The 19,305-nt window shown below is 46.5% G+C and overlaps 1 protein-coding gene across 1 annotated transcript in view; it reads right to left on the bottom strand.

Moving 5' to 3' along the window:
- Positions 1-2,638, bottom strand: part of Galnt10 (polypeptide N-acetylgalactosaminyltransferase 10) — a 240,169-nt gene extending 237,531 nt beyond the window's left edge. Inside the window, exon 1 of the mRNA XM_013034912.1 lies at positions 2,331-2,638. Coding sequence (XP_012890366.1) covers positions 2,331-2,489 — 159 coding nt within the window. The 5' untranslated portion in view covers positions 2,490-2,638. The remainder of the gene's footprint in view (positions 1-2,330) is intronic.
- Positions 2,639-19,305: the final 16,667 nt, after the last annotated feature.

The following is a 19,305-nucleotide window of genomic DNA, read 5'->3' as shown; positions in this document are numbered from 1 at the left end:
TTCCCCTCCTCTTTCTGCTATTCCAGAGAAAAAGAAATTAAACAAGAATTAAAACTGCCCCATGAGCTATCCACACACTGCAGGTCAGAGTTCCAAGGAGCATCCATCCAGCTGTTGCTCTCCACTCTTTCTGCCCCAAAGGCTGCTTTATTCAATCAATACCTTCTTGTACATGTGAGTAATTTTCTTTGAAAGCTCAGGCCAAACTGGCAGTTAACCTTGACCTTCTTTCTACACATGTAGGTCTATAGGAAATGAAAATCAGAACTTCTTTGGCACCTGCCTCAACTGAAATATGACAGCTTTCTTTAGGCAAAGGCAGCCTGTCAAGAGCTCTTTTAGACCTGGTCACAGCTATTCCACAGGATCTGCACTTGGGCAGGACACACCCCCTTTGCCTGGGGCTTTGCCAATATAGAACCCCTGAACCTAGGGAGGCTGTCAGGGACAATACCCCAGGAAAAAGCAGTAGCCCTGTGTCCACTCACTGATCACATCACAGAATGCTGGCAACCGAACCAAGAGATGGAGTTGGTGGATGATAAGCACATACAGCAAGTTAATGACAAAGCCAAACACAGCCCTGGCCTCTTCACCTTGATACTGGTACAGGATAGGAATTGAAGGAGATTTCAAGAAAGAAAAACATACAAGACACAGAATTTAAGGGGGAAAAGGCTAGGCTGGTTATCAGGGTTTGAACTCAGGGTTTAGGAAAAGACCTTGCTGACTTTCCTCAGTTTCTGAACAGTTAAGATGTACCATAAAGAACAAGCCGACTCCTCTGGTTGGTTTGCAACAATTAACTAGAGTAATTGCTAAGCTCCAATTGATCTGCCCTGTGGCAAAGAACTGTCTGTGCTCAAGATACCAGAATGGCCAGGCAGCAGCCTGACACTGAGGAGAAAGGAAAACCCATCAACCTCAAAAAGTCAGCTTCTTCCCTTGAGGGCAGCCAACAGTCAATTCTGACCCTGATATGAACATTACCCACTTCCCATGGACCACAAAAATCCCCTAAGCAAATCTGAAATGTCCCAGTATACAAAGCAATTCAAGCATGCATAGATTTGCCAGGAGATGAGAGAGGTAGAGTGATGTGATTGAGCAGGAAAACGTTAATCCAAGCCAGGAGCTGGTAACTCACACCTGTAATCCTAGCTACTCAGGAGGCTGAGATCTAAGAATCCTGGTTTTAAGCCAGCCCACCCAGGAAAGTCTGTAAGACTCTTATCTTTAATGAACCACCAAAAAGCCAGAAGTGGAGCTGTGGATTAGGTGGTAGAGTGCCAGCCATAAGTGAAAAACAACTAAAGGACAGCACCCAGGGCCTGAGTTCAAGAGCCACGATCTGAGCATGCACATGAAGAAAAGTAGTCATTTATTCCATATGCATGTACACATACGTGAGACATGAGTGAGTTTCAAAGAGGCAAAAACAATTATTGTCACAGTTTGGGCTGCAAGAAGTACCACGTCCTATCAGAAAAAAGTAGAGAAGGGAGGTATGTGGCATTCTGTCCTTAGGGGACAGTGCTCTGGGACATTTTGGGGGATCCCTCCACCTGGCCACCTCTATACTCCTGGAGGGTCAAAGGTGGCAAGTTCCTCAAGAACCAGAAATTCACCTTTCACCTCATCCAAGGGACCGGAAGCTCCAAGAGGATCTTTGCACTCACTCCCCAAGGAATTCACAGGACCTGAGACAGAAAGAAATAGGACAGCGAAAGAATAGGGAAAAGGGGCAGGGAGTTCCAGGGGTCCCTGGGCAAATGGCAAAACGTGAAAGGGACTGACCTGAGTAAATACAGCAGGATCAGCAGGTGGGGGTGAGGGAGGGGAGCAGAAGTGATGGGGGAACCGGTCCTACAGAAAGCATCACACCCTGGGGAAGCCGGCATGTGCAAAGAGGGTACTACCCAGAAAGAGAACGCTGGACCAGAGGAGACGACAGAAGAGGGCAACGGACAGGCGGACAAACTGTAAAGTATGGAAAATAGAAATAAGAGTCCCATAATGGGCACTAAGGGTCCTGGGTTCTAATTCTGACTCTGCCGAGTAGACAAATCCCTGTCCTCCGAGCCTCAATTTACCCCATGGCGGGGGGGGGGGGGGGGGGGGAGGGAGGGGGGGAGGGTTGACGTGTTGGGGAGGGGGAGGGGGGGGGGAGGGATGGAAAGAAGGACAGACTCTTCAGGGGCTGCCTCTGAGGACACCGACAGGAGGAGGAGGAGATGGAGAGAGAAAGAGCCCAAGGTCTGAAGTAAAACCAGAGAAGGGGGGAAGGTGGGTGGGAGCATCGCTAGCCCCACCACCCCCAAGGCACTCACCTGTCCCACCGCGGGGACCGCCGCCGCTCCCGACCTCCCCGGGACGCCGTCCGGCTGCCGCTCGCGGTACAGAGCCCACAGCCCCACGTTGGGCAGGAAGACCAGGGCCGCCAGTACCAGAGCCACCGCCTGCAGAAGCCGCTTCTCCTTACGCCTCATCGGGGACAGTCAGCCCCGCCGCCGCGCCCCGCCGGCCCCACCGCGCCGTCCGCTCCAGGCTCCGCGCCCGTCCGCGCGTCCGCCCGGCGGCGCCGGCGGCAGCAGCTCGGCGAGCACAAGCGGCCGCGGCCCGGCCCCGCTCCAACTCCGCAGCACTTCCGCCCGTTCGCCAGCCAGGGAGCCGGACGCTACCACTAAGTCACCGCCGTGGGGGGGGTCTCCTTCGCCAACACCGATGTCGGGCACCGTGGAGCCACCAGGCCCGCAACACCCTCTTACAGACTTTCTGGCACACACCTGTAGACGTCGACCTCCCATCTTCTCCTCAAGGGTTTCAGTCTACCCGGGGGCGACCCTGACATCCGACGTTAGGTCTCCCCCCTCCTGAGCCGCAATGGTGCATCCCGCTCCTCCCCGGCTCCCCTACCGGGAGGAGCTGTGAGAAAGTGCCAGAGTTGGGTTGTTGGGCGCTGACTGGTGCACGCTGAGCGCTAGTGCGCCCGGTGCATTTTGGCGCGGTTCGAGCGCGCCCCAGGATCTGATCCTGGCCTCAAGTCTGCTGGGCGACCTTCGGTCCAGAGATTCGAGCTCCTCCTGCTTTGCTTCTAGTGCTGGAGCCCTGCCGATGCACAGCCCCCCCACCCCGGGGTTCGGGGCTCTGCACTCGCCTTGGCTGGAGCCTGAGGACCCCAAGACCTGCTTTGACCCCGGGATCTTAGCGTCCTCAGCCATGGAATGCGGCCCACGCTGTGATCCCGTGTGCACTGTTCCACGGACCCAAGGTTTCTTCCTATCAAAGACCCCAGATGTTGGGTGAGTGTACTCTCATGTTTAGAACTGAGTTCAGTCAGTGCCCTCTGCCCTGTGACACCTGCCTGCTCTCTCTACCAAAGTGGTGGGGAGGTGACCCGAACCTATACTTGGGCCCCTTCCACACGCAGGTCCAGTACCACGCGTCCTCTGGACACTCAGCGCGTGCATGGAGCCCTTCCCAAAACTTTTGGTTCAGGGTTTGTCTCCATTCAGCCCTATTTGGCAAAGCATCAGCTGGCAACCATGTGTTTCAGGCCCTGTACCAGGCTCCAGGAGGTCGTGCAGGCAGCCCCAAGCCCTGGGAGTTAAAATGACTGGGCTGAAACACCAGACAAACATGCAGTCACCCAAGACTGCTAATGGGTGCATCACCATGGTGAGGGATTTGAAGAAAGACTGCCTGGACCACAGAGAATCTGGACTCCTTGCTCCAGTACCCATCCCTTAACTGCTTCTTCCCTGATATCCTCTTCTCTACCACACTCCACACATGCCCTCTTGATGTTCTGCTTTTCCAGCTCGGCCACTGACCCTAGTGACTTACCACCCCCAGCTCTAGACCAGTCTGTCAGCTTTGTCTGCCCAGGCTGACTTTGTTTTATTTTTTTTCACTTTTTAAAAATTATTATTTCATGCTTTAGTTTATGTATAAAATAAGTAATGTAATCAGATTCCTGAAGAGAGCATATTAGTATCAATTTTTAACAAAATCTTTAGGTTTTTAACATCAGGTATCCAAAACAGACAACACAAATTCATTTAGTTCCGTTCTCACAACTTTAAAATTACCCAGATGAAATCTACACAAAGTTACATAGGCTAGGAGCTGGTGGCTCACACCTATAATCCTCTCTACTCAGGAGGTTTAGATATGAAGATTGCCAGCTGGAGCAGTCAAGTCTGAGATACTCTTATTTCCACTTCACCAGCAAAAAGGCCAGGATTGGAGGCATGGCTCAAATAGAGCATCAGCCCTGAGTGGAAAAAGTCAAGCAAGCCTGAGCTCAAGCCCCAGTACCAGCACACACATATTCTCCAGAACAGACACCAAAATGTTAGCAAAATGGACAGGAGTTTTCCGGTATCCAAATGCATATAATTGCAAATACTCTTTTACTAAATGCAGACGAATTAATAACGTCTAGAAAAAATTCTCTGACATTTTCATGTTAGAGAATGCAAATAGAACCAAGAGGAATAAAAAGATAAATGACTGAAAAGATGTTTTTCTTTCTAAAGAGTCTCTAAATATTTGTGTACCTGCCTAATTTTCTTACACCTTTTTCTATATTTTAGCAAGACTACAGCAAGGTTTTCCTCTTCCCAACCCTTACAATATCTCGTTCGTCAATTCAGATATTGAGGTTCTCGAGGTAAGATTTTTAAGTTTCCTTATAACTGGCTCATTTCTTTTTGTAAGACTTTTTCTCTCTCTTGCGCTTTGTCTTTTTTTTTTGTCAGTCATGGGTCTGAACTCTGGGCCTGGATGCTGTCCCTCAGTTCTTCAGCTCAAGGCTAGCGTTCAACCACTTGAGCCACAAGGCCACTTCTGGCTTCTTCTGTTTGTGTGGTGCTGAGGAATCCCAGGCTGACTTTGAACAGAGATCTTCAGATCTCAGCCTCCTGAGTAGCTAGGATTACAGTCAGGAGTCATCAAGCATCCAGGTTCACCCAAAGGTTTAGATAGAGGAAGAAGTTTCTAGAGAAGAGAAGAGCAAATTTGCAAAAGAACCTGCCTCATTTGTCAACTTGTTGGATATTTATTTATTTATGTATTTATTTATTTAGGAAAACAGCACGATCAGTGTAACTAAGAGAAAAGCAAAAGCTGTAAGTTGGTCACACTGGCTGTAATGATTCTCATGGATAGTTAATGTGAATGAAAGCCACAGGTGAGTCCCCACAGTTCACCTGGGTTTCTTATGCAAGCATCCTCTGGCTACGCTGTTAGAGCAGTGTAACCTAGACTATCTCCAGGTGTAGCAGTGATGGGCTGTTTTTTTTCTGACATCACAGCTTGGATCATAACTCCTGTAACCAAACATTGAAGGCTTGGGTTACCTTGTCTCAAGTCCACATTCCTGGGGATGACACACAAAAGTTAATCAAACTCTCCCGTCTGTAATGTTAGCTACTCAGGAGACTGAGATTTGAGGATGGATCTCTGTTTGAAGCCAGCCTGGGGAGGAACATCCATGAGACTCTTATGGCCAATAAACTACTCAGAAAAAGCCAGACACAGTGCTGTGACTCAAGTGATAGAGCACTAGCCTTAAGCACAAAGAAGCTCAGGATCAGCACCCACTGGCCGAGTCCAAGCCCCAGGACTGGCAAAAAAAAGAGTTAATCAAAACTCTCCTGCCTTCCCTGCCCTCTCTTGTCAGCCTGGTGCTGGTTTTGTGTGCTTTGCCACAATGCTGTTGACCAGATCTTTGCACACAGAAATCCTGCTCTTTCTCATCTGCACTGGCCACCTTATTCATTCTCCATTCAGAGTTGAACGTTTGTGCTCAAGGTTGATATTCTACTGTTGAGTCTCAGCTCTACTTTGGCTTTTTGGTAGTTAATTGTAAAGAAGAATCTCACAGACTTTTCTGCCTAGTCTGGCTTCTGGCCTCCAGCCTCAGTTCTTAGCCCTCTGAATAGGTAGTATCATAAGTGTGAGCTATTGGCACCCAGCAAATTTGACTACTTTTTTATTCCTCATGTATGTGAAAACATAGGTGTTTTTTTAATATCTCAACTAACAATAATTTAAAGACTCATTCATGTAGCATGGGTCAGAATGTCATTCCTCTTTAAGATTGAATAATGTTCCATTGGATGGATATACCACATTTTGTTTATTGTGGACATTGGGTTGTTTCTACCTTTCCACTACTGTGGAATAACATTATATGTCATGGATAACATTATATATCTTTTACACTGAGCACACTGCTGTAACAGAGCAGCTGGAGGCATCCTTTGATAAGAAGCCTTGGTGAACTGTGGGACTCACCTATGGCTTTCCTTCACACTAACGATCCATGAGAATCTTTACAGCCAGTGTGACCAACTTACAGCTTTTGCTTTTCTCTTAGTTACACTGATCTTGCTGTTTTCCGAAATAAATAAATATCCAATAAGTTGACAAATGAGGCAGGGCTTTTGCAAATTTGCTCTTCTCTTCTCTAGAAACTTCTTCCTCTATCTAAACCTTGGGTGAACCTGGATGCTTGATGGCTCCTGACTGTAATCCTAGCTTCTCAGGAGGCTGAGATCTGAAGATCTCTGTTCAAAGTCACACTGGGCAGCCAAACCTGACAGACTCCTATCTCCAATCAACTAGCAAAAAAGCTCCAAGTGGAGGTTTAGCTCAAGTGGTAGAGCATCTGCCCTGGGGGAAAAACCCAAGCAAGGGTATAAGATCCTGAGTTCAAGCCCCAGCACTGACGCATGGGTGCGCACATGCACATGCGCACACACACATGTACAGTAAACCTTTGTGTGGTTCTCTCCATCTTCTCAGGAAGTAGATCAGTGGTTCTGCCTCAGCAAGCTTTACCCTGGCTGGTTGATCTAAATAAAATATGAACTTCTTTCCTCTCCAGTTCCTTGATTTTTCCTCAGAGGAGCTCTCAGTTTGAGCCTCCCTTACAGTGTGTGAGCTACAAGCTCACACTCTATTCTATTACACCCTTATCTCTAGCAGACCCTGCTTCCTTTTATTGAAAATCAGAAAACTGGCTCTCCTTCTGGGCACAGGAGTTTGCAAAAAGGGTCCTCCCTCTTCCCTGGACCAAGTAGCCCAAGTAGAGCTGAGACCTGAGGATTTTAGCTCATACACACCTCAACCATGGGAAGGTAAACTGAGGACCTCCCTAGGACAGGCACATTTTAACGACTATCTTCAGTAATTACTGCTTGAGCAAAGTATAGCAATCAAGGTCATAACAAGAAGGAAACAATTTAGAGTCTCTCCTCTTCCCCTCTCCTCCTCTAGCTCCCTAGAGGACTCCAAAGGAAATTGGATTTGAGGTGTTTTGTCTTATTTTATTTATTTATTTATTTTATTTTCTCTGGGTCACTTGATCAAAGCTGCATACCAGCCCAGTCTTCCCACCATAGGAACTTTGCCCTAAGAGATCCAGCTTTAATCTTGGACCTCGTTCATCACTTTTACAATATAGGTTGCACCCAGCAGAGGGAGGGCCTTCTAGGACTTTATCTTCTTCCCAGTGACAAGACTACTCCCAGGGGGAAAAAAACGGAGGTGACCACTGACTGAAACTGAACCAGAACTGGTACTTTCAGGACCGATCCCTCCTATTGGAACTTTTGAGGGCATTAAATGAGATAATATATCATAAAGTGTATCTAGCCCTGATGGCTCACATCTGTAATCTTAGCTACTCAGGAAGCTGAAGTATGAGGACTGGGGCTTGAACTCAGTGCTTTGGGCCCTGTCCTTAAGCTCAAGGCTAGTGCTACAACTTGAGCCACAGCATCACTTCCAGCTTTTTCCTGAGAGTTCATTGGATATAAGAGTCTCATGGACTTTCCTGCCCAGGCTGGCTTTGAACCTTGATCCTCAGATCTCAGCCTCCTGAGTAGCTAGGATTATAGGCATGAGCCACCAGGGTCTGGCTGCCCCCCACATTTCTGGTGTCACTTCCCTTCATTCTCTTTCTCACTCAGAACCAGCCACACACCTCTTCCTCCTGGTCCTGAGTTCATTCCAGCCCCGAAACTTTCACCTTAGCTATTGCCTCTGCCTGGTGTTTTTTTCTATACTGCCCCCAAGGCTGGCTCCCTCTCATCCTACAAGGTCTTGGCTTCAATGCCACCTCTTCACAGAGACCCTGTGTGTGTGTGTGTGTGTGTGTGTGTGTGTGTGTGTGTGTGTGTGTTCTGGGATTTGAACTCAGAACCTGGGCACTGTCGCTTAGCTTTTTTTTCCCCTCAAGGCTGGCATTCTACCACTTGAGCCACAGCTCCCACTTATGACTTATTGCTAGTTAATTGGAGATAAGAATTTCACAGCTGTTTTTGTCTAGGCTGACTTCGAATCGTGATCCTCAGATCTCAGCCTCCTGAATAGCTAGGATTGCAGGCATGAACCACCAGTGCTGGATTCACAAGGACTCTTTTAAGCACCCTGACCTGCACTTTTTATCTTGCTATGGTTGCTTCATATATTTGTGCATTTACTTGATTGTCATTGGGCTTCCCCAAAGAGATGATTGGTTGTGCCTTGGGTGAGTGCCTTGTCTGCTCCTAGCCTACACTGTGGACTGTTCACACCTGACATATACCTGATAACTGGTGAATCTCTCTCTCCTCCCACTGTCTCCTTGCTACCCCATTTTTAATTATGTTTTATTTGGTTCTGGGACTTGAACTCAGGGTCTGGGTGCTGTCCCTGAGTTTTTTGCTCAAAGCTGGCACTCTATCACTTGAGCCACAGCTCCACTTCGAGCTACCTAGTGTTGGTGGCTCACACCTGTAATCCTAGTTACTCAGGAGGCTGAGATTTAAGGAACTCGGTTCGAAGTCAGCCAGAGTAGGAAAGTCTGTGAGACTCTTATCTCCAGTTTATCACAGAAAAAACTGGAAGTGGTGCTTTTCAAGTGGTAGAGTGCTATCCTGGAGCGAAAGGAACTTAGGGACAGTACCCAGGCTCAGAGTTCAAGGCCTGGAACTGGCAAAAATAAATCTGGCTTCTAATCATGGTCCTCAGATCTCAGTCTCCTGAGTAGCTAGGATTACAAGCATGAGCCACCAGGGTCCAGGTCCTTTTTTATTTATTTATTTTAACAAACTGCTTATACATGGACTGTCTGGAAATGTTACCCAGAGGAGAGGTAATAGGTGCAGGCCTTCAACCTTCCTGGTCAGGATACAAAACCTTTCCTACTAGCTGTCCTTACCTTGGCTTTTTTAGGGACCTTCAATGCTAATGCCATTCATCATGGGACCTCAAGCTAATGAGGCCAAAGCCTTGAGCCAAGGGTTGTGAAAGAAGAATGGATCCACCAGGCTAGAGGCACTTGTATATGGGTCAACATGGGTTAACATATTCTATTGATTAATGATTGATTGATTGTGTTTATGTGCGTGCTGGTACTAGGGTTTGCTCCCTTGCTTAGTTTTCCACTCAACCACTTTAGCCACACCTCCATTTCTGGCTCTTCATTGCTGTTGTTATTTAACTGGTTAATGGAAGATAAGGTTTTTTGCCCAGACTGACTTTGAACCACAATCCTCAGATTCTCAGCCTCCTGAGTTGCTTTGATGACAGGCGTGAGTCACCAGTGCGTGGCTTGTTTTTAATATTGTTTAACAAACTGCTTATTCGCAGACTGTGTCTCCAGTTTCCCACCTAATCATCAGAAATCTTTAGCCCCCATTTCCTTATCTACTAAGTAAGGAGGAGTGTAATGGTGTGATTTCCAGGCTGGAAACAGAGAGATCTACTTAGCCAAAAGCAAGCCTGAAAAAACATGTGTCTTCTGGATCTCCAGTGAGTCCTCTCTTGGGGCTCACCAAGCTCAACTGACACATTCCTGGAGAAACCTATCTCCTTGAGCAAAAGAAAATAATCTCCCCTCCCCCACTTCTTATGGTGTGTGTGTGTGTGTGTGTGTGTATGTGCATGCACACACTTACTGCTAGCACTCTATTACTTGAGCCACAGCTCCATTTCTGGCTTGTGTGTGTGTGTGTGTGTGTGTGTGTGTGTGTGTGTGTGTGTATGCTTATTTGGAGATAAGAGTCTCTTGGACTTTCTTGTCTAGGCCAGGTTCAAACCAAGATCCTCCAACCAGAGGCTCCGGAGTAGTTAGGATTACAAGCATGAGCCACCACCCCCTGCTGTGTGTACTTTTAACATTGGCTTGCTTACTCAAGGGCATACCGTTAATAGTTGCTGCATAACACTTGACATTGGGCTTTCCCATTGGGTTGTACGGGGAGGACCATGTACACATTGTGCTGTTTCTTGTTTGGTTTTAGTAGCCTTTATTTTTTAGAGCAATTTTAAGTTCCCAACCAAATGGAGCAGAAGGTACTTAGATGTTTTGTATTCCTCTACCCCTCCTCCCACACACACTCATGAAAGCATGCATGCTAATATTGATGAAAGCCATTTCTGGCCGTTTATGTGATCAATTGAAGAGGCTCACTGAGTTTCCTGCTCTGGCAGGCGTTGAACCCTGATCCTCAGATCTCAGCCTCCTGAGTAGCTAAGATTACAGCTTGAGCCACTAACACTGGGTGTCTGTGAGATTCTTACCTCACTACATTATTATTTTTTTTTTTGGTCCAGTCGTGGAGCCTGAACTCTGGGCCTGGGCACTGTCCTTCAGCTCTTCAGCTCAAGGCTAGTGCTCTACCACTTGAGACACAGTGTCACTTCCGGATTTTTTTCTTTTTGCTTATATGGTGCTGAGGAATCGAACCCAGGGCCTCATGCATGCAAGGCAAGTGCTCTCACTACATTATTAACTACACTACTTAGCATGCTATTATCCAGAGCTTATAGTGAACATTCGGGTTCACACTAGTGTTGTGCATTCATTGGCTTTGGACAATTGTGTAATGACATGTTCACCATTGCAGAATTATATAGAGTTTCACTGCCCTAAAAGAAAAATTCTTTGCAGCTAGGTGGTGGTGGCTCTTGAATATAATTCCCAGTGGGAGTGGCTTTCACCTCTAATCCCCAGCTACTAGTCCAAAGCCAGCCCAGTCAGGAAAGTTTGTAAGACAGATATCTCCAATTAAACACCAAAAAACCAGACAGGGCTCTGAGTTTAAGCCCCATGATCAGCAACAACAACAACAACAACAAAATCCTTTCTATTCTTCCCTCTTTATTCCTCTTCCTCCTTCCCCAACCCTACCTGAGGCAACCACTGATCTTTTAATGGGGTACATAACTTTTTTTGCTGGCTATATAATTTTCCTTTTATAGCATGTCATGCAATTGGTAGCCTTTTAAGAATTAGTATCATTTATTTACAAATTGCATTTAGGGTTCTGCTGTGTGTGTGTGTGTGTGTGTGTGTGTGTGTGTGTGTATGCGCGCGCAGGCGTGTGCATGCATGTCCACCAGTCCTGGAGCTTGAACTCAGGTTCAAGCTCAGGTCTTTGAGGTTTTTTGTTCAAGGCTATCACTCTATTCTACCACTTGAGCCACAGCTACATTTCTGGTTTTTTTGGTGGTTAATTGGTTATAAGCATCTCACATACTTCCTGTTTCAGCTGGCCTCAAGCCATGGTCCTCAGATCTCAGCCTTTTGAGTAGCTAGTTACAGGCATGAGCTGCCAGGTCCCAGCTCTTTCAAGTCTTTTTTTGGCCAGACCTGGGGCTTAAAATTGGGGCCTGGGCACTGTTCCTGAGCCTCTCTGTGCTCAAGGCTAGTGCTCTACCACTTGAGCTATATAGCACCACTTCTGGCCTTTTCTATATGTATGGTACTGAGGAATTGAACCCAGGGCTTCATGCATGCTAGGCAGGCACTCTACCACTGAGCCACATTCGCCGCCCTCTTTCAAGTCTTTTTATTTAAACTTCTGGAGCACAGTTTGCAAAGCAGGATGGGAGTTAAAGGGTCAGACAGAGAACACCACTCTAGAGTCTGTATTTAGTGGCATTTTAGCTCCTACTTTGAATAAAAATAAGAGACTTTCAGGGTATGTATTTGAAATGACCTTTAGTTAGGGAATTGCCTCTCTGTCTCCTGGAGTCTGCTTTGTTATTTCCACAATACAATGCCAATTAAATCAACCAAACCTGCCAACTAACTGTAAAGGGAAATTATTCAATCAAGACACTGCTAGAGGGGCTGGGGAGGTGGCTCATAGTAGAGTGCTTGCCTTGCATGTATGAGGCCCTGGGTTCGATTCCTCAATACCACATAAGCAGAAAAAGCTGGAAGTGGCACTGTGTAAGTGGTAGAGTGCTAGCCTTGAGCTGATGAACTGAGGGACAGTGCCCAGGCCCAGAGTTCAGGCCCCATGACCGACCAAGAAAAAAGATACTGTAAGATGCCTCAAGGAGGCTAGTCCCTGAAAAACCAAACAGAGAAGGGTACAAATGTCAAATAAATAGACTGTGTCATTGGGTAGATACATCAGCCAGTAGAGTCAGCTGCAAGCATTAGGTACATAACGAGAACCAGCCTCTTGGCCCTATCACAGAATTGTCAGAACTTAGAAAAAAGAGTATTGCCTGTTAAATTACTTTTCATCTCAGTATGAGGAAGAACAAAGTACAAATTAAAGATAGATGTGGAATGCCAGTCAAAAGGATCTTCCTAGCAATCTGAATTTCTTTAAGAGTGTCTCCCTTCCATGGGCACCCCTATAAATGAGGGAGTTGGATACTATGCAGGACCCAGTCCTGCATGTTAGACTCTCCTAAAGACTTAAAAAACCCTGGATATAGGACTGGGAAGGTTGAACCACCTTAGAGTGCTTGCCTAGCATGAATTAAGTCCTGGGTTTGATTCCTTAGTATTATGTAAATATAAAGCCAAAAGTGGCACTGTGGTTCAAGTGGTAGAGCACTAGTCTTGAGCAAAAAGAAGCTTGACATTGCCCAGTCCCTGAGTTCAAGCCCCAGGATTGGCAAAAAAACAAAAAGCCAAAAACCCTGGGTGTTAGGCCGAGCACTGGTGACTTAACTCATACCTGTAATCCTAGCTACTTAGGGGACAGGGAACTGCGGATGGTATATCAAAGCTAGCCAGGACAGGGAAATCTCTGAGACTCTTACCTTCATTTAACCAGCTGATAACCAGAAGTGGAGGTGTGGCTCAAATGGGAGAGTACTAGCCTTGAGCACAAAAGCTAAGGGACAGTGCCTAAGCCCTGAGTTCAAGCCCTAATACCAGCACACACAAAACAAAACAAATTCTGGTTGTTCACCCGCTATCCCAGGCCAATAAATCAATAAGGCTGGAACTTGACCCAGCCATAGCCTAGTGATTTCTCTTGATAGTCATTTTGAGAGGTCACTGTCTCATCAATGGTTTTCTGAGCTTTAAAACACCACTAGGCCTTTTCATTTAAGCAGTAGGTCAGCTGACATTCCACTAGGTCGCACCTTCCAGCAAACTTCTGTGGGACCAGAGAGATCTTGCTCTGGTTCTAACGTCAAAGGATATACAGAAAGCCGGGCATGGTGGTCTTTGCTGGTAATAAGGGGTCTGCCGTGGATGAAAAGATTGAATTTGTTGGATAGCAACTGGCTGGTGAGTGTGGGAGCCACAGAAAGATAAGACTAGTCCTTGTTAGGAAACTGAGGCCAGGAAAGGAGACAGCTCCATTCTAATCAGAACTGACTCCACCCTCTCCTGCTGGCTTAGCCAATCAGAACACTCTATTCTCTGGCTGCTGGGATCAGCTGGACTCCAGAAGGTAAATGTGAAACAAAAGGTGCAATTCTGCAGGTGTTATGTAGACTAAGTCAAGGAAATAGTGGCCTCTCCAGTCAGATGAGACAGTATTGGATATAGGTCTCCTTGTGAGGCTTATAGACCGTTCAGAATATCTCCATGAGCTTCTTTGTTTTGTTTTCCCACTGGGTTCAGCCTTCGAGGCAGGGGGAGGGGAATGGATGGGGCTGGAGAGGGGAAACAGGTCAGGGTCAGGGTTTCAGAGTTGTGGTGCCCAGGAGCCCCATGGGAACTAAGACTGTTGCAGAAAGTGTGATTGAATGGTGTGTGCAGGGAAAGCCTGATGCCAGCAGAAAACTGCTGGTTTGTGTGTTTGTCCTGTTGTGTTCACACAGGATTCTGAATTCATGATTACCCCAGTCATCAGACAGCATGAAGACGTATTCTTTTTCTTTTTTCTTTTTTTGTCATGGGGCTTGAACTCAGGGCCTGGGTGCTGTCCCTTTGTGTTCAAGGTTAGTGCTCTACCACTTGAGCCACAGCACCATTTCTGGTTTTTGAGTGGTTAATTGGAGAGAAGAGTCTCACTAGGACTTTTCTGCCCAGGCTGGCTTTGAACCATGATCCTCAGATCTCAGCCTCCTGAATAGCTAGGATTACAGACGTGAGTCACTGGCACCCGGCTGAATACCTATCCTTTAGTATCCCTAATCCATACTATTTCCTGATATCCTGTTATCTACCTCTTGAATCTGCCCTTTGATCATAAACTGAGACTACTCTAAGCTAACACAGCCTCTCTGACCCATTAGAAGCAGAGGACAGAAGTTCAAATGTTCTATTCCAGATTCCCCTCATCTCTCTCTTGACAAATGCATGCACAGAACTCTTTCCTACTGTCACATTGTCCACTGGACAGAATGGGCTCAGAGCCACAACAAAGTATTGTTTTGTTGTGTTCTTTTCTCCAGATCTGTATCTAGAATTGTGCCACAGGTTGGCTGTGTCCACCACCAATACCACAACTCCTGTCACACAACCTTCTTTGTGTATGTGTGTGTGTGTGAGAGAGAGAGAGAGAGAGAGAGAGAGAGTCATGGGGCCTGAACTCTGGGCCTGGGTACTGTCCCTCAACTCTTCAGCTCAAGGCTAGTGCTCTACCACTTGAACCACAGCACTACTTCTGGCTTTTTCTGCTTCTGTGGTGTTGAGGAATCAAACTCAGAGCCTCAGGCATGCAAGGCAAGCACTCTACTACTGAGCCACCTTCCCAGCCCCCACACAACCTTCTTGAAGCCCCATGTCTCTAGGTTTTCAACACTGCCCTTCCCAGCACCTGGCAGGGCTAGGGCTGAGCAGCCTATACTGTTTCTAGCCTGAGGCGCCTACATTATCCCTTGTGATCACCCCTACCTTACCCTGTTGTTCTACTCAATTCTCCTCAAACTTTCCAGACTAAGAATACCAAGCCCCCAATTTTGTCAAGGTAGACTTTTCTGAGACAAACACAGAGGAAAGTGGAGCTGAGAAGTGACCCAATTCAACCCCTGATATCATCCGTGTCTTTACTCTAACTGACCTCCCACACTTAACAATTACCTAATAATGCTGATGTTTTATTGCCTAATAAATGGAGATTTATAATTGCCCTCTATACCTGCTCTAGGAGACATATTTCAGGTGTCTGCAGAAAGAATTCCTGATTGGCACCCTGTTTCTAAAATGACTAAATTCTCTGCTTTGTGGGCTGGCCTCCACCTCCTCTATGGGCTAGACGTTGACCTACGATCTGCCTGGCTGGGATCAGAAGGTGGAGGCTGAGCTGAGCCACTTAGACTGTCTCAGACTCCGAGATCAAGAAACACACAGGAAAGAAGGAAGAAATTACAGATATAACCTCACTAATTCCCACCAAATCCTAGGTAGGTTCTATTCTCATTTTCTAGATGAGAAAGCTTATCCAAGCCATCCCCTTTCATTTACTCATTCATTCAACACATATTTAATAACTTACCATGTCTGGCATTGGTGCTCATGACTGTAATCCTAAACTACTTGAGAGACTAAGATCTGAGGATTGAGGTTCAAAGCTAGTCTGGGCAGAAAAGTCCATTAGACTCTTTTTTTTTTTTTGGTTGGTCGTGGGGCCTGAACTCTGGGCCTGGGCACTGTCCCTCAGCTCTTCAAGCTCAAGGCTAGCACTCTACCACTTAAGCCACAGCACCACTTCCAGCCTTTTCTGCTTATGTGGTGCTGAGGAATCGAACCCAGGCCCTCATGCATACAAGGAAGCACTTACTACTGAGCCACCTTCCCAGCCCTTCATTGGACTCTTATCTCCAATTCACTACCAAAATATCAGAAATGGAACTGTGGCTAAAGTGGTAGAGAGCCAGCCTTGAGCAGAAAAAGCCAAGTGAAAGAAGCAAGCCCCTAAGTATAAGTCTTAGTACAGCACGAAAACAAAGAACCTATCACAAACCAACCTGCTACATACCAGGCTCTTTAGCAGCTGCTGGGAATTCAATGGTGGGCAGGCAAATGGATCCCAGTCTCACATAAAGCAATCCATGTATAACAATTGTCTTAGGTAGAAGGAAGGGGAAAGGACATTACAGCTGTTAGGAGCAGATCTAGTATTAGAATCCAGTACTGTTGGAATCTAAGTTCAATATTCAGAAAAAGTTCCATTATGTTAACTCACCTGGGCTTTTCACCAAGAGAGACACTGGTTTAGCCAATGACCCTCTTGTCCCTTGTTACCGAATACTTTCTCTCTTTCTTTTTCTCTCCCCCTCTCCCTCTCCCTCTCCCTGTCTCTTTTTCCTATCCCCTTCAGCGAAAGTCAGACAGTGCAGTGTGCTTTGTACATTCCTTCTGGCTTCAGCTTCAAGTTTGCATAGCAATTTTCAGTGCTTTGGGCTACACCTTGCTTTTCTTCTATAAGTTATCCTGGAGATCACTCCATATACATACAGATTTCCCTATTCTTTTTTTCCAACTGTGAAATATTCCATGATGTGAGTGAAGTTCAGATAATCAATCCCCTATGGATAGATTATTTGGAATTGTTTTCAGTCTTGGGCTTATTAAAATTATGGGAGAAACAGTAGCTTTGTTTACATCTTGTTTTACAGCATGGAAGTAAATCTTTTTCATCTTTTTCTTATTATTATTACTGTGCTGGTCCTGGGGCTTGATCTGAGGGCCTGGGTGCTGGCCATAAACTTTTATGCTAATGGTTAGCAGTCTATCCCTTGAGAGACATCTCTACTTTCAGGGGTGTTGTTGTTGTTGTTGTTGTTAATTAGTTAATTGGAAATAAGAGTCTCATGGACTTTTCTACCCTAAGCTGGCTTCCAACCACAATCCTCATATCTCAGCCTCCTGAGTAGCTAGGATTTCAGGCATGAGCCATTGGCATCTGGCTGGACAATGTGTTTTAAAACATACATTTGATATAAACATTTACACTTCCAAACCAGGCACCAATGGTTCATAATTCTAATCTTAGCTTCTCAAAAACTTGAGACTTGGAGGGTTGGGGTTCAAAGCCAGATCAGGCAGATAAGTCCACAAGACCCCAATCTCCAATTAGCAAAAATTCTAGACTAGAGGTACGACTCAAGTGGTAGAGTACCAGCCATCAGCAAGTGAGCTAAGCAAGAACAAGAGGCCTTAAGTTCATAACCCAACCATATCTACTTTTTTTTTTTTCCAGTCCTAGGCCTTGAACTCAGGGCTTGGGCACTGTCCCTGAGCCTCTTTGTGCTCAAGGCTGGTGCTCTACCACTTGAGCTACAGCACCACTTCTGGCTTTTTATAAGTAATTTATTAGAGATAAGAGTCTTAGAGACTTTTCCAGCCTGAGCTGGCTTTGAATTTCTATCCTCAGATCTCAGCCTCCTGAGTAGCTAAGATTACAGGTGTGAGCCACCAGTGCCCAGCAACATTTCTAACTTCTCTTAAAATTTACAAGATTTCCTGGGTGCCAGTGGCTACACCTGTAATCCTAGCTACTCAGGAGGCTGAGCTATGAGGACAGAGGTTTGAAGCCAGCCAGGATAAGACAGTCTATGAGATTCTTTTTTTTTTTTTGGGGGGGGGAGGGTTCAGTCGTGGGCCTGAACTCTGGGCCTGGGCGCTGTCCCTCAGCTCTTCAGCTCAAGGCTAGCGCTCTACCACTTGAGCCACAGCGCCACTTCCGGTTTTCTGGTGGTTTATTGGAGAGAAAAGCCTCATGGACTTTCCTGCCCAGGCTGGCTTTGAACCGCGATCCTCAGATCTCAGCCTCCTGAGTAGCTAGGATTACAGGTGTGAGCCACCAGCGCCCGGCTGATAGTGAGACTCTTATCTTCACATAACCAGCAAAAAGCCAGAAGTAGAGCTGGAACTCAAATGGTAGAGCATTAGCCTTGAGCAAAAAAGCTCAGACAGCACACAGGCCCTGAGTTCAAGCCCCAGGATAAGCATCGCCCCCCCAAAAAAAAAACAGTTTGTGCAATAAACAACAAAAGGAAATCACAATATAAGTTGACTGTCTTAGTTAATTGGGTGCGTATGCCTACATGCACAGTGAGCTCCAGAGATTTAGACCACAGAAATACTCTCAATTGTGATTCTTCCTGAGGTGGTTAACCTGAGGTAAGCCCCCTCTGGAAGGTTCTATGGCAGGGAACAGTCGCCTTCTCTCTCGTAACACCTTACCAAGAATCTCATGTTGAGTCTTCTGGGCTGGTTCTGGGATGGTTGCTTGTCCCTAGAGAAAAAGACTAGCTCCACCTGAGTTTTATTTTATGAAAGTACGTGTATCCTGGTGCTGGGGCTTGAACTCAGAGCTTGGCCACAGACTGTCCCTTAGCTTTGTCACTCAAGGCTGACTCTTTTTTATTTTATTTTTTGGTCGGTCATGGGCCTGAACTCTTGGGCACTGTCCCTCAGCTCTACAGCTGAAGGCCAGTGCTCTACCACTTGAGCTACAGTGCCTCTTCCAGCTTTTTCTGCTTACATGGTGCTGAGGAATCGAACCCAGGGCCTCATGCATGCAAGGCAAGCACTCTACCACTGAGCCACCTTCCCAGCCCCAAGGCTGAGTCTTTACTACTTAAGCCATCTCTTCTCTTCTGGCTTCTTGGTAGTCAATTGCCAATACAATGAGTCACAATGCCTTTTCCTTTGGGGATGGGGAAGGAAGTCCAAATTGGTTCTGATGCTCCTCCCTGGACCAATCACTGTAGCTGAAGAGAATAATGTTCTGATTGGCTAAGCCAGTAAGAGAGGGAGGAGTCAGTTCTGATTGAAATGGAGCTGTCTCCTTTCCTACCTTCAGTTTAATAAGAGTCACACTGACTCTCCTGTTCAGGCTGACTTTGAACCTTGATTCTTAGATCTCAGCCTCCTGAGTAGCTCAGATTACAGGTATGAGCTACCAGTGCCTGATGCTATTAAAGTTCTTAAGACCACCAACACTGGTGATAGATAGGGTCTTCAGGGAAATCATAGCCCTGTGTTCCTAGAAAACAAGATGCATGCTGGGTAGGAAAGACCTTCATGTCCCACACCAGTGGGGAGCTGAGAGCCCCCTGTATCATTGGGTGAGGAAGAATTGGTGCAATTGG

The sequence above is a fragment of the Dipodomys ordii genome, unplaced genomic scaffold (genome assembly GCF_000151885.1).
Source record: "Dipodomys ordii isolate 6190 unplaced genomic scaffold, Dord_2.0 Scaffold200, whole genome shotgun sequence".
NCBI lineage: Eukaryota > Metazoa > Chordata > Mammalia > Rodentia > Heteromyidae > Dipodomys > Dipodomys ordii.
Note: the sequence above shows the minus strand (reverse complement) of the source record. Positions and strands in the feature narration are given on the sequence as shown.